The sequence below is a fragment of the Bombina bombina genome, chromosome 1 (assembly GCF_027579735.1).
Source record: "Bombina bombina isolate aBomBom1 chromosome 1, aBomBom1.pri, whole genome shotgun sequence".
In the NCBI taxonomy this organism is placed as follows: Eukaryota; Metazoa; Chordata; class Amphibia; order Anura; family Bombinatoridae; genus Bombina; species Bombina bombina.
Genome location: NC_069499.1, coordinates 1,475,822 through 1,491,702, shown reverse-complemented (window position 1 = coordinate 1,491,702; position 15,881 = coordinate 1,475,822). Strand labels below are relative to the sequence as shown.

Here is a 15,881-nt window from a genome sequence, read left to right as displayed (position 1 = left end):
CGTGGACTGACTACACTACAGGAGAAAGGAATTTATCAGGTAAGCATAAATTATGTTTTTTTTCAAAAGCTCTTGATTCCTCTCACAAGGGTCACCTTTTTTTTTTGGGGTTTCCAGATAGTTTGTGTCACTGTCTTTGTCTCTATCAGACAAGGGACAATTTTATTGGGTTCCGTCTGTCGGTACCTTTAGTCTCTATTATTTCCTTCAGTTGCTATATATGCATAGAAGTTTTAGGTCTTATGGCCACAGCATTGGATTCAATTCCCTTTGCTCATTTTCAATAGAAAGAACCTTTCCAGTCTTTTATGCTGAATTATGGTGCAGGGATTCTAGGATTTCGCATTTTAAATCTTCAAATCCTAATATTTATCTCTCTTGATTTGGTGGTTAAGATCACCATCATTTAGTTCTACAGGTCTCTTTGTTTCTTTCAACCTGGACCATGATCTCTACAGATGTGAGTCTTTTTGGTTGGGAGGCTGTCTGAGAATCTCTGTCAGCACAAGGGGTTTGGAAATCTCAGGAGGCGAGATTACCATTTGATATTTTAGAACTCCGTGTTTTCTCAGAGTTTTTCAGTTAGTTTCTTTTTGAGGAAGAGACGTTTATTGTTTTTCAGACAGTATCACAACTATGGTGTATGTCTATCATCAGGGTAGGACTATCAGTCCTTAGGCTGTGACAGAAGTGTCTCGGATATTAGCTTAGGCTAAATCCAGCTCCTATCTAAATTCTGTGTTTTTTTTTCCAGGTATAGATATTTGGGAAGCGGATTATCTCTGTTAATCAAGCTTTACATCCGGGAGTATGATTATCTCTGTTAATCAAGCTTTACATCCGGGAGAATGGTCTCTCATACCCAGATATGTTTTTCAATTTTTCAGATGTGAGCATTTCTAGAAATAGATCTGTTTGCATCTCATCTGAATAAAGAACTTCCCAGGGGCCTATTCAGGTCCGGGGATCCTCAGGCGGAAGTAGTGTATGCATTGACATTTCTTTGGAAATTATCTTTTTGCCCATTTCTTTCCGCCTCTAGTTCTTCTTCCAAAGTGATTTCCAAAATTCTTATGGAGTATTTGTTTGTTATGCTGGTGGCTCCAGCATGGCCTCTCAGGTTTTGGTATGCGGATTTTCATTCGGATGGCCAGTTGCCGATCTTGAACACCATTTTTCCATCAGGATCTCAAATCATTAAATTTGAAGGGATGGAGATTGAACGCTTGGTTTCAGGCTCGTAAATCTGTCTCTAGAAAGATTTATTATTGAGTCTGGAAGACCTACTTTTCTTGGCATTCTTTTAAAATTCATAGATTTTTATTATTTTTTTCAGGTTGGTTTGGATATGGTTTTGTCTGCAGTTCTTGTTAGGACAAATCTCTACTCTTTCTGTTCTTTTTTCACAGAAAGATTGCTAATCATCCTGATATTCATTGTTTTGTTCAGGCTTTGGTCCGTATCAAGCCTGTCATTAATTCAATCTCTCCTCTTTGGAGTCTCAATTTACAGGCTCCTCCGTTTTGAAACTATGCATTTTCTGAACATTAAATTACTTTCTTGGAAAAGTATTGTTTCTTTTGGTTATTTCTTCTGCTAGAAGAATTTTTGAGTTATCTGCTCTTTTTTGTGATGATCTTTTTCTGATTTTTCATCAGGATAAGGCAGTGTTACTTCCTGATATTCATCATTCTTTTCAGGTTTTGATTCGTATCAAACCTGTCATTAAGCCAATTTCTCCTCCTTGGAGTCTTATTTGGGTTCTGAAGGTTTTTCAGGCTCTTCTATTTGAGCATATGCTTGCTCTGGACATTAATTACTTTCATGGAAAGTATTGTTCTTTTTGGACATCTCTTCAGCTAGAACAGCTTTTGAATTATCTGTTCTTTCTTGTGAATCTCTTTTTTCTGATTTTTTTCATCAGGAAAAGGTGGTTTTTGCTGTCCTCATTTCAATTCTTACCTAAAGTTGTAAATTCTAACAAACATTAGGGAGGAATTATTCTTTTCCTAAGACGACTTTGGTGAGATTCTTACTTTCTATGTTGAAGCTATTCAGATTTCAGATAGACTTCTAGTCTATTTTTTTATCTTTTCTGGTTTTAGGAAGGTCAAAAGCTTCTGCCATTTATTTGGCATCTTGCTTAAACTTTTGATTCATCATGCTTATTTGCAGTCGGGTAGATTCCCGCCTCAGAGGATTACGGCTCATTCTACTAGGTAAGTTTCTACTTCCTGGGCTTTTAAAGAATGAAGCTTCTGTTGATCAGATTTGCAAAGCAATGACTTGGTCTTCTTTGCATACTTTTACTATGTTCTACCATTTTGATGTTTTCTCTTCTTTAGAAGCAGTTTTGGTAGAATTGTACTTCAGGCAGCTGTCTCAGTTTGATTCTTCTGCTTATAATTTCAGTTTTTTTCATTATAAAACTTGAAACTTTTTTGATTTGGGTAGTGGATTCATTTTCAGTGGAATTGGCTGTCTTTATTTTTATCCCTCCCTCTCTAGTGACTCTTGCGTGGAAGTTCCACATCTTGGGTATTTATTATCCCATACGTCACTAGCTCATGGACTCTTGCTAATTACATGAAAGAAAACATAATTTATGTAAGAACTTCCTGATAAATTCATTTCTTTCATATTAGCAAGAGTCCATGAGGCCCACCCTTTTTTGTGGTGGTTATGATTTTTTTGTATAAAGCACAATTATTCCAATTCCTTTTTTTTTTGATGCTTTTGCTCCTTTCTTATCACCCCACTTCTCAGTGATGTGCGGTGAGGTCAGAGACTGGTGAGGCACTGGCTAGGATATGCCAGAGAAACACATATATGAACCCGATATTGGTAGCTTAAATTTATTATTAAATTGGCATGTTGCACAAAGACAATTAGCACTATTTACAACATATGCATACAGGTAAGAAACTAATAAATTCTTTTAGTCCTCAAGTACCCTCTACAGGGCAGGTTTTCATTATAGCTGAACCAGTGCACAGGTGAAATACCCAGCTGATGGATGAGAACATGCACACACACTCTGCTCACTGACACACACAAACGCTTCTCAAAGACACACAGATGATTGAAACAAACAGTACTTGCCCACAATATATTCACACAATGACCATAAACACCATACTGAAACATAATGCTTTTACACACCCTGCTCACATAACTATACACACAATTCGGTGGCACAGTACCAGTTACTTAGCAATTAGAATGATACACAATCTCTTCTTTACTCCCTACAGTGTTATAAAAAAAAATAAAACTAAATTACCATTCTAACAGGTTCCACATATCCACTCCTAGTTTCCTATTATGTGTGTGACAAGCTGGAAAATACATTGTATGCAGCCCTGCTCAATGGGGCATACACACACTGCCCTTGCATAACTTTCAGCCTAACAAGTGATTGCTATATAGAGTTAAAAGGGTGCATACCCCAATACCAGCAGATAAAGCCATGTAGTAAAGTAATGCATATCTCAAATACAGTTCAAATACCAGCAGATAAAACCATGTATTAAAGTAATGCATATATAAAAAACAGCTCCAATACCAACAGATAAAACAAATTGATGCTTTAGGGGTGACAGGTTGCACTGCACTGAGCATACTGCTGAAATATTCAGGGTGAGAGCTTGCCCTTAATACATCAAAAAGTGAAGCACCTGTGGGTAACAGTTTGCCCTAGTAATGTTTTATGTATGAGAGAGTGTGTATAGTGTGATTGATTCTGGGGCCTCGCTAAAAAATATGGAGATCTGGAACAGTGCCTCCTAGAGCGCACAAAGGGATAAGCTTCAATCTCTTTAGTAGGTATGGGAGCAGAGCTTGTGACCCAGCAAAGTAAACATGGTGTTGCGACATGTACGATGAGTACAAAGGAGAAGACATAGCAGTGGCGTATTTAGGTTTTGTGCTGCCCTAGGCACTCAAAAATCTACTGGCCCAACCAAAAAACCCTACTTGTTCAAGGTATGAGCAGTTCAGTTTTATTTTGAACTAGAGGGAACTATCTTTTGAAAGAAAATTTATGTTACTCAAATTGATATTGAAACAGGAAAATCTTGTTTTTGCACTGCTTATGGCATTGGTTGCTAAGGAACATTCTCCAATGCCATTGGTTGACAGGAACACACCTCCATGAATATAAAAAGCATGGAACATCACTTTTTCACTTAATTAAAACATAATAATAATCCATTTTAAAATGCCCTTTTAGTTTCAACAAGTTTCATGTGGATTTTAGTAATGATAAATATTTACTGAAATGTGTAATAAACATATTTAGGATTTTTTTTTAAAGATGCCAACAATGAAAGTGTCATATACTGGTCCCTCTTGCTTTTGTCATCATCTGTTGATCTTTGTCATTAGCATGACTTTACATCAATCAGATGGTCAAATATGCAGCCTCTGAGTTCACAAATGGGCTGTTCTGTGCTTTCCATTTCTATTTTGGACTGATCAAAAGTATATAAATCCACTATGTATGTGTGCATGGTGGTGGAGTGAAGATGAAGGGGTGGATACTGAGTGAGTATTTAAATTAGTGTCTCTTTGAATGAGAAACTTCATGACCAAAGATATTATGAACAAAAATATTAGTTGAATCAGCTTCTATGGCCTGCTTATTTTAGTCTCAGAATGCAGAATATCTTACGAATTTGGGTTGCTCTGCATCTCAGTATTAAATTACAAAATGATGGTTCACCTCTGAATCAGCAATTTGAGCTAGCAGCAACTTATTTTAAATGTATGCTACTAATGTTTTTTTTCTCTGTTATTGTTTTCAAAATGTACTTCTCATTTGTCTTGCTGCCATGTAACAAGCTGTTGGTTGTTAAGTTTTGTGTCCACCTGTGTCTTCTCAATAAATAAAAATAATATATATTATTGGGTATGAAAAGTAAAATCAGCAAGAGTTGTAATTGATATAGCCTCTATTTGTGCAGATATAAGATTTTAAATCAACCAAGAAAAGTGCAGGCAAGGGGAGCTTGTAATTTGTGCCTTCTTAGCTTTCTAACTATATAGTCACCTGCCTCCTATGACTGCACGTCACTGCCACTTCTTGGCTATTCGTTAAACTGAATTGTGGGTGTGGTGAGGGGTGTATTTATAGGCATTTTAAGGTTTGGGAAACTTTGCCCCTCCTGGTAGGAATGTATATCCCATACGTCACTAGCTCATGGACTCTTGCTAATATGAAAGAAATTAATTTATCAGGAAGTTCTTACATAAATTATGTTTTTTTGCCTCAGGATAAAAGACCTAAGGGTAAATCTAAAGCTTCTAACCGTTTTCGTTCCTTTTGACAGAATAAGGAACAAAAACCTAATCCTTTCCCCAAGGAATCGGTTTCCAATTGGAATCCTTCTTCAAATTTGGAATAAATCCAAGCCATTTAAGAAACTAAAGCCAGCCTCTAAGTCCGCATGAAGGTTTTTTTTTCTCTCACGCATCCCAGCAAATCCAGTAAAGGCTCAGGCTTTCCTGAAGTGTGTTTCAGACCTGGAGTTGTCAGGGGTAATCATGCCAGTTTCGTTTCAGGAACAGGGTCTGGGGTTTTATTCAAATCTATTCATTTTCCCAAAGAAAGAAAATTCATTCAGACCAGTTCTGGATCTGAAAATTTTGAATTGTTATGTAAGAGTACCAACTTTCAAAATGGTGACTATAAGGACTATTCTTCCTTTTGTTCAGCAAGGACATTATTTGTCCACAATAGACTTGCAGGATGCATACCTTCATATTCCGATTCATCCAGATCATTATCAGTTTCTGAGATTCTCTTTTCTCCAACATTGGTGTTTCCGGTCCACGGCGTCATCCATTACTTGTGGGAATATTCTCTTCCCCAACAGGAAATGGCAAAGAGCACAGCAAAAGCTGTCCATATAGCCCCTCCTCAGGCTCCGCCCCCCAGTCATTCTCTTTGCCGCTTTGAACAAGTAGCATCTCCACGGAGATGGTGAAGAGTATGTGGTGTTTAGTTGTAGTTTTTTATTCTGCTATCAAGAGTTTGTTATTTTAAAATAGTGCCGGTTGTACTATTTACTCTAAAACAGAAAGGGATGAAGAGTTCTGTTTAAAAGAGGAGTATGATTTTAGCAGCAGTAACTAAAATCAATTGCTGTTCCCACGCAGGACTGTTGAGCCCAGAGAACTTCAGTTGGGGGGAACAGTTAGCAGACTTTTCTGCTCAAGGTATGACTAGTCCATTTTCTAACAAGACTGTGTAATGGGGATTGGTAAGCCATTTTCTTAGACTCTTAACAGAATGAAGGCTTATTATGGGCTATACACTGGTTGACATTCTTGTGGGCTAAATCGATTGCTTTATTTAAGTTTTTTATGTAATCTGAGGTGATTTATAAAACTTTTATTGTGGGGGAACGTTTTTAGGCGCCAGGCAGTTGTTTAGACACCTTTCCAGTCAGAGGGGCCTTTCACTATAGTAGGCAGAGCCTCATTTTCGCGCCATAACTGCGCAGTTTCTTTTGGATGCAGTGCATGCAGCTGCATGTGAGAGGGTCTGGTGATCATTGAAAATGTTCCTGGAAGGCTTAATTTGGTATCTTATAACTCCTAAGGACAGGTGAAGTTGCAGCAAACGCTGTGGCTGGGACTGTAGTGGGGTTAAAAATTGTTATTTGATTAAACGGCTCCGGTTTCCTCAAGGGGTTAAAAGCTTGAAAATTGGGGTGCAATACTTTTAAAGCATTAAGACTATGTGGTGAAAATTTGGTAAAGATTGGATATTTCCTTCATAGTTTTTCACACATTCAGAAATAAAGTGTGCTCTGTTTAAAATTTAAAGAGACAGTAACGGTTTTGTTTTAAAACGTTTTTTTTTGCATTATTAGCCTGTTTAAGCCTGTCTAACATGTCTGTACCTTCAGATAGAACATGTTCTGTATGTATGGAGGCCAAGGTGGTCCCCCCTTTAAATGTATGTGATAATTGTGCCATGGCGTCCAGACAAAGTAAGGACAGTACTGTCACATTTAATAAGGTTGCCCAAGATGATTCCTCAAATGAAGGTAGTGGGGATAGTTCTTCATCCTCTCCTTCTGTGTCAATACCAGTTATGCCCGCGCAGGCGATTCCTAGTACATCTAGCGCGCCAATGCTTGTTACTATGCAACAATTAACGGCTGTAATGGATAATTCTATAGCTAATATTTTATCCAAAATGCCAGCATTTCAAAGAAAAGAGTGATTGCTCAGTTTTAAATACAGTAGAGCAGAGATAATTTATCTGTCATACCCTCACACCAGTCAGAATTGGCAGTGAGGGAGGGTTTGTCGGAGGGGGAAATTTCTGATTCAGGAAGAATTTCTCAACAGGCAGAACCTGATGTTGTGACGTTTAAATTTAAGTTAGAGCATCTCTGCGCCTTACTTAAGGAGGTACTAACTACGCTGGATGATTGTGACTCTTTGGTCATTCCAGAAAAATTGTGCAAAATGGACAAATTCCTAGAGGTCCCGGTGCACCCTGATGCCTTTCCGATCCCTAAAAGGGTGGCGGACATAGTGAATAAGGAGTGGGAGAAACCAGGCATACCCTTTGTCCCTCCTCCTATATTTAAGAAATTGTTTCTCATGGTCGACCCAAGGAAGGACACATGGCAAACAGTCCCTAAGGTTGAGGGGGCAATTTCTACCCTAGCCAAACGCACGACTATTCCCATTGAGGACAATTGTGCTTTCAAAGATCCTATAGATAAAAAATTGGAGGGTTTGCTTAAAAAGATTTTTGTTCAGCAAGGTTACCTCCTCCAACCTATTTCGTGCATTATTCCTGTTACTACGGCGGCGTGTTTCTGGTTCGATGAACTAGAAAAGTCGCTTAATATGGAGACTCCATATGAGGAAGTCATGGACAGAATTCACGCACTTAAGTTAGCTAATTCCTTTATTTTAGATGCCGCTTTGCAATTAGCGAGATTAGCGGCGAAAAATTCAGGGTTTGCAATTGTGGCGCGCAGGGCGCTCTGGCTAAAATCTTGGTCGGCGGATGTATCTTCCAAGACAAAATTGCTTAATATCCCTTTCAAAGGTAAGACCCTTTTTGGGCCAGAATTGAAAGAAATTATTTCAGACATCACTGGGGGGAAGGGCCATGCCCTCCCACAGGATAGGCCTTTTAAGGCTAAGAATAAGTCCAATTTTCGTTCCTTTCGCAATTTCAGGAACGGACCGGCTTCTAACTCTGCAGCCTCTACACAAGAGGGTAACGCTTCCCAGGCTAAACCAGCTTGGAATCCAATGCAAGGCTGGAACAAGGGTAAACAGGCCAAGAAGCCTGCTGCTGCTACCAAGACAGCATGAAGGGGTAGCCCCCGATCCGGGACCGGATCTAGTAGGGGGCAGACTCTCTCTCTTTGCTCAGGCTTGGGCAAGAGATGTTCCGGATCCCTGGGCACTAGAAATAGTCTCTCAGGGTTATCTTCTAGAATTCAAGGAACTGCCCCCAAGGGGAAGGTTCCACATGTCTCGCTTGTCTTCAGACCAAATAGAGACAGGCATTCTTACATTGTGTAGAAGACCTGTTAAAGATGGGAGTTATACACTCAGTTCCAACTGTGGAACAAGGTCAGGGGTTTTACTCAAACCTGTTTGTAGTTCCCAAAAAAAAGGGAACTTTCAGACCAATTCTGGATTTAAAAATTCTAAACAAATTTCTCAGAGTTCCATCGTTCAAAATGGAAACCATTCTAACAATTTTACCTACAATCCAGGAGGGTCAATATATGACTACTGTGGATTTAAAGGATGCGTACCTACATATTCCTATCCACAAAGATCATCATCAGTTCCTAAGGTTCGCCTTTCTGGACAAACATTACCAGTTCGTGGCTCTTCCATTCGGTTTAGCCACTGCTCCCAGAATTTTCACAAAGGTGCTAGGGTCCCTTCTAGCGGTTCTAAGACCGAGGGGCATTGCAGTGGCACTTTATCTAGACGACATTCTAATTCAAGCGTCTCTTTCCAAGGCAAAGGCTCATACAGACATTGTTCTAGCCTTTCTCAGATCTCACGGGTGGAAGGTGAACGTAGAAAAGAGTTCCCTGTCTAAGTCAACAAGAGTTCCCTTTTTGGGAACAATAATAGATTCTTTAGAAATGAAGATCTTCCTGACAGAGATCAGAAAGTCAAAGCTTCTAAACGCTTGTCAAGTTCTTCACTCTATTCTGCAGCCTTCCATAGCTCAGTGCATGGAAGTAGTAGGATTGATGGTTGCAGCAATGGACATAGTTCCTTTTGCTCGAATTCATCTAAGACCATTACAACTGTGCATGCTCAATCAGTGGAATGGGGACTATGCAGACTTGTCTCCCCAGATTCAAGTAGACCAGGTAACCGGAGACTCACTCCGTTGGTGGTTGACTCAGGATCACCTGTCTCAGGGAATGAGTTTCCGCAGACCATAGTGGGTCATTGTCACGACCGACGCCAGTCTATTAGGCTGGGGCGCGGTTTGGGACTCCCTGAAAGCTCAGGGTCTATGGTCTCGGGAAGAGTCCCTTCTCCCGATAAACATCCTGGAACTGAGAGCGATATTCAATGCGCTCTGGGCTTGGCCTCAGCTAGCGAAGGCCGGATTCATAAGATTCCAGTCGGACAACATGACGACTGTAGCTTACATCAACCATCAGGGAGGAACAAAGAGTTCCTTGGCGATGAGAGAGGTATCCAAGATCATCAAATGGGCGGAGGATCACTCCTGCCACCTATCTGCAATTCACATCCCAGGAGTAGACAACTGGGAGGCGGATTATTTGAGTCGTCAGACTTTCCATCCGGGGGAGTGGGAACTCCATCCGGAGGTCTTTGCCCAGTTAACCCAATTATGGGGCATTCCAGACATGGATCTGATGGCGTCCCGTCAGAACTTCAAGGTTCCTTGCTACGGATCCAGATCCAGGGATCCCAAGGCGACTCTAGTGGATGCATTAGTGGCGCCTTGGTCGTTCAACCTAGCTTATGTGTTTCCACCGTTTCCTCTCCTTCCCAGGCTCGTAGCCAGGATCAAACAGGAGAAGGCCTCGGTGATTCTGATAGCTCCTGCGTGGCCACGCAGGACTTGGTATGCAGACCTGGTGAATATGTCATGGGCTCCACCATGGAAGCTACCTTTGAGACAGGATCTTCTAGTACAAGGTCCATTCGAACATCCAAATCTAGTTTCTCTGCAGCTGACTGCTTCGAAATTGAACGCTTGATTTTATCCAAGCGTGGATTTTCAAATTCAGTGATTGATACTCTGGTCCAAGCCAGAAAACCTGTGACTAGAAAGATTTACCATAAAATATTGAAAAATATATCTGTTGGTGTGAATCCAAGGGATTCTCCTGGAGTAAAATTAAAATTCCTAAGATTCTGTCCTTTCTCCAAGAGGGTTTGGATAAAGGGTTGTCAGTGAGTTCTCTAAAGGGACAGATTTCTGCTTTATCTGTCTTGTTACACAAACGACTGGCAGCTGTGCCAGATGTACAAGCTTTTGTACATGCTTTGGTCAGAATCAAGCCTGTCTACAGACCCATGACTCCTCCTTGGAGTCTAAATTTAGTTCTTTCAGTTCTTCAAGGGGTTCCGTTTGAACCTTTACATTCCGTAGATATCAAGTTACTATCTTGGAAAGTTCTGTTTTTGGTTGCTATTTCTTCTGCTAGAAGAGTTTCTGAATTATCTGCTTTGCAGTGTGATCCACCCTATCTGGTGTTCCATTCAGATAAGGTTGTTTTGCGTACTAAGCCTGGTTTTCTTCCAAAAGTTGTTTCCAACAAGAATTATAACCAGGAAATAGTTGTTCCTTCTCTGTGTCCGAAACCAGTTTCAAAGAAGGAACGTTTGTTACACAATTTAGATGTAGTCCGTGCTTTAAAGTTCTATTTAGAAGCAACAAAGGATTTTAGACAAACCTCATCTTTGTTTGTCGTTTACTCTGGTAAGAGGAGAGGACAAAAAGCTACTGCTACCTCTCTTTCTTTCTGGCTGAAAAGCATTATCCGATTGGCTTATGAGACTGCCGGACGGCAGCCTCCTGAACGAATCACAGCTCACTCTACTAGGGCTGTGGCTTCCACATGGGCCTTCAAGAACGAGGCTTCTGTTGATCAGATATGTAAGGCAGCGACTTGGTCTTCTCTGCACACTTTTGCCAAATTCTACAAATTTGATACTTATGCTTCTTCGGAGGCTATTTTTGGGAGAGAGGTTTTGCAAGCCGTGGTGCCTTCCATTTAGGTAACCTGATTTGCTCCCTCCCTGTATCCGTGTCCTAAAGCTTTGATATTGGTTCCCACAAGTAATGGATGACGCCGTGGACCGGACACACCAATGTTGGAGAAAACAGAATTTATGCTTACCTGATAAATTACTTTCTCCAACGGTGTGTCCGGTCCACGGCCCGCCCTGGTTTTTTAATCAGGTTTGAACAATTTTTTTCTCTATACACTACAGTCACCACGGCACCCTATAGTTTCTCCTTTTTTTCTCCTAACCGTCGGTCGAATGACTGGGGGGCGGAGCCTGAGGAGGGGCTATATGGACAGCTTTTGCTGTGCTCTTTGCCATTTCCTGTTGGGGAAGAGAATATTCCCACAAGTAATGGATGACGCCGTGGACCGGACACACCGTTGGAGAAAGTAATTTATCAGGTAAGCATAAATTCTGTTTTCTAGACAAGCATTACCAATTTTTTGCTCTTCTTTTTGGCCTGGCGACAGTTCCAAAAATCTTTTCAAAGGTTCTCGGTGCCCTACTCACTGTAATCGGAGATCGGGGTATTTGGACGATATCTTGGTACTAGCTCAGTCTTTACGTTCTGCAGAATCTCACACAAATCAACTAGTGTTGTTTCTTCGGAAACATGGTTAGAGGATCAATTTACCAAAGTTTCTTGATTCCTCAGACAAGGGTCACCTTTTTAGGCTTCCAGATAGATTGTGTCCATAACTCTGTCTCTAACAGACAAGAGACGTTTAAAATTGGTTGCAGCCTGCCGGCACCTTCAGTCTCAGTCATTCCCTTCAGTGGCTATGTGCATGGAAGTTTTAGGTCTCATGACATCAGCATCGGATGCGATCCCCTTTGCTCGTTTTCACATGACACCTCTTCAGCTTTGTATGCTGAATCAATGATGCAGGGATTATACAAAGATATCACAATTAATATCCTTAAATCCCAATGTATGACACTCTCTGACATGGTGGATAGATCACCATCGTTTAGTTCAAGGGGCTTCTTTTGTTCGGCCAACCTGGACTGTGATCACAACAGATGTGAGTCTCTCAGGTTGGGGAACTGTTTGGGGATCTCTGACAGCACAAGGGGTTTGGAAATCTCAAGAGGCGAGATTACCATTAAATATTTTAGAACTCCGTGCAATTCTCAGAGCTCTTCAGTTTTAGCCTCTGTTAAAGAGAGAACCGTTCATTTGTTTTCTCAGTTTGTTCAGATGTGGGGTCTTGCAGAGATAGATCTCATGGCATCTCATCTAAACAAGAAACTTCCCAGATACCTGTCCAGGTCCAGGGATGTTCAGGCGGAAGCAGTGGATGCGCTGACACTTCTTTGGCGTTATCATCCTGCTTACATCTTCCTGCCTCTAGTTCTCCTTCCAAGAGTGATTTCCAAAATCATCATGGAACAATAATTTGTGTTGCTGGTGGCGCCAGCATGGCCACACAGGTTTTGGTATGCGTATCTGGTTCGGATGTCCAGTTGCCCGCCTTGGCCACTTTCGTTACGGCCAGACCTACTATCTCAAGGTCTGTTTTTCCATCAGGATCTCAAATCATTAAATTTGAAAGTATGGAAATTGAACGCTTAGTTCTAAGTCATAGAGGTTTCTCTGACTCAGTGATTAATGCTATGTTACAAGCTCGTAAATCTGTCTCTAGAAAGATTTATTATAGAGTTTGGAAGACTTACATTTCATGGTGTTCTTCTCATAAATTTTCTTGGCATTCTTTTAGAATTCCTAGAATTTTACAGTTTCTTCAGGATGGTTTGGATAAGGTTTTGTCTGCAAGTTCCTTGAAAGGACAAATCTCTGCTCTTTCTGTTTTATTTCACAGAAAGATTGCTATACTTCCTGATATACACTGTTTTGTACAGGCTTTAGTTCGTATTCAGCCTGTCATTAAGTCAATTTCTCCACATTGGATTCTTAATTTGGTTCTGAAGGCTTTACAGGCTCCTCTATTTTGAGCCTATGCATTCTTTGGGCATTAAACTACTTTCTTGGAAAGTGTTGTTCCTTTTGGCCATCTCTTCTGCTAGAAGAGTATCTGAGCTATCTGCTCTTTCTTGTGAATCTCCTTTTCTGATTTTTCATCAGGATAAGGCAGTTTTGCGGACTTCTTTTGAATTTTTTCCTAAGGTTGTGAATTCTAACAACATTAGTAGAGAAATTGTTGTCCCTTCCTTGTCTCCTAATCCTAAGAATCCTTTGGAAAGATCCTTACATTCTTTGGATGTGGTGAGAGCTTTGAAATATTATGTTGAAGCTACTACAGATTTCAGGAAGACTTCTAGTCTATTTGTTATATTTTCCTAGGAAAGGTCAGAAGGCCTCTGCTATTTCCTTGGCCTCTTGGTTAAAGCTTTTGATTCTTCAAGCTTATTTGGAGTCGGGTCAAGCCCCGCCTCATAGAATTACAGCTCATTCTACTAGATCAGTCTCCACTTCGTGGGCTTTTAAGAATGAAGCTTCAGTTGATCAGATTTGCAAAGCAGCAACTTGGTCCGCTTTGCATACATTTACTAAATTCTACCGTTTTGATGTATTTGCTTCTTCGGAAGCAGTTTTTGGTAGAAAAGTTCTTCAGGCAGCTGTTTCAGTTTGATTCTTCTGCTTTTGATTTAAGTTTTTTTCTTTCAAATGGAAATAAACTTATTTTTTTGGGTTGTGGACTAATTTTTTCAGCGGTATATGGCTGTTTTTATTTTATTCCCTCCCTCTCTAGTGACTCTTGAGTGGAAGACTCCACATCTTGGGTATTGATATCCCATATGTCACTAGCTCATGGACTCTTGCCAATTACATGAAAGAAAACATAATTTATGTAAGAACTTACCTGATAAATTCATTTCTTTCATATTGGCAAGAGTCCATGAGGCCCACCCTTTTTATGGTGGTTATGATTTTTTGTATAAAGCACAATTATTTCCAAATTTCCTTTGTTGATGCTTTCTACTCCTTTCTTTATCACCCCACTGCTTGGCTATTCGTTAAACTGAATTGTGGGTGGGGTGAGGGGTGTATTTATAGGCATTTTGAGGTTTGGGAAACTTTGCCCCTCCTGGTAGGATTGTATATCCCATATGTCACTAGCTCATGGACTCTTGCCAATATGAAAGAAATGAATTTATCAGGTAAGTTCTTACATAAATTATGTTTTTATACTGGCAGACTTTTTGCCAGTTCTTAAGATGGCAGTGACAACTGTGAGGTGGGGGAGGGAAGAGAGCTGTTTGAGGGGGGTCAGAGAGGGATCTGGGGGTGCAATGTGTCAGCTGGGAGTTTGATCTCTACCCTAAACTAAAATGAACCCTACAAAGTTTATAGTTTTTTTTTTTAATAGTAAATTATATGAAATGATGAAAATAATGTTCTCTTTAGAAAGTCCATTTAATGGCGAGAAAAACAGTATATAATATGTGTGGGAACAGTAAATGAGTAAGAGGAAAATTACAGCTAAACACAAACCCCGCAGAAATGTAAAAATAGCCCTGGTCCTCAAGGGTAAGAAAATTGAAAAATGGTCTGTTCACTAAGGGGTTAACAAAAGATGAAAAGACTTGCTGGTGTTTCTACTTATCCCAGTAGTTGAGTTTGCTACATTGTGAAAGGCTGTAAAAGGCTAAGTTCATTGTTTTTGTACCACACAGATTTGCCTTATGCTACATTTTTTCTTTTCACAGGACTCTGCTTACCTCTTTGGAAACTGGTTGTTTTGGTACTGGCTTTGAGATGTTTTCCGATTCTCTTGAGCTCTATAAGAAACATGCTGTTTGCTTGGATGCAACACTGCAGTCCATAAAGGTATAGACACTGCTTTCATAAACACAGTCCTAGAGGTGTATACATCATGTTATGCCTATAAATGTCACGTCATTTCCTTGCCCTCTGGGAAACCCTAGGAATTTGATTGTTATAGATTGTTAACAGTTGCTTGTTTTTTTTTTTATCGGAACTTGATATAAACCTTCATTTTGGAGCTAAATATATTTCTTCGATAAGATACGACGAGTCCACGTATTCATCCTTTACTTGTGGGATATTATCCTCCTGCTAACAGGAAGTGGCAAAGAGCACCACAGCAGAGCTGTCTATATAGCTCCTCCCTTATCTCCACCCCCCAGTCATTCTCTTTGCCTACTCTAAGTACTAGGAAGGGTGAAGTGAAAGAGGTGATAAAATATTAGTTTTTAATTTCTTCATGCAAGAGTTTATTTTAAATGGTACCGGTGTGTACTATTTACTCTCAGGCAGCATATGGATGAAGACTGCTGCCTGGAGGATGATGATCTTAGCATTTGTAACTAAGGTCCATTGCTGTTCCCACAGAGGCTGAGGAGTACAGGAAACTTCAGTGTGAGGAACGTTTTCATGCTATGCAGCAGTGAGGTATGTTCAGTTATATTTCTTTCATGTAATTAGCAAGAGTCCATGAGCTAGTGACGTATGGGATATACATTCCTACCAGGAGGGGCAAAGTTTCCCAAACCTTAAAGTGCCTATAAATACACCCCTCACCACACCCACAATTCAGTTTTACAAACTTTGCCTCCGATGGAGGTGGTGAAGTAAGTTTGTGCTAGATTCTACGTTGATATGCGCTCCGCAGCAA

General features: G+C 40.3%; 1 protein-coding gene across 1 annotated transcript in view; it reads left to right on the top strand.

The window, feature by feature from the left end:
- Positions 1-15,881, top strand: part of ARHGEF39 (Rho guanine nucleotide exchange factor 39) — a 619,672-nt gene that overhangs the window by 299,445 nt on the left and 304,346 nt on the right. Inside the window, exon 4 of the mRNA XM_053696961.1 lies at positions 14,953-15,073. Coding sequence (XP_053552936.1) covers positions 14,953-15,073 — 121 coding nt within the window. The remainder of the gene's footprint in view (positions 1-14,952; positions 15,074-15,881) is intronic.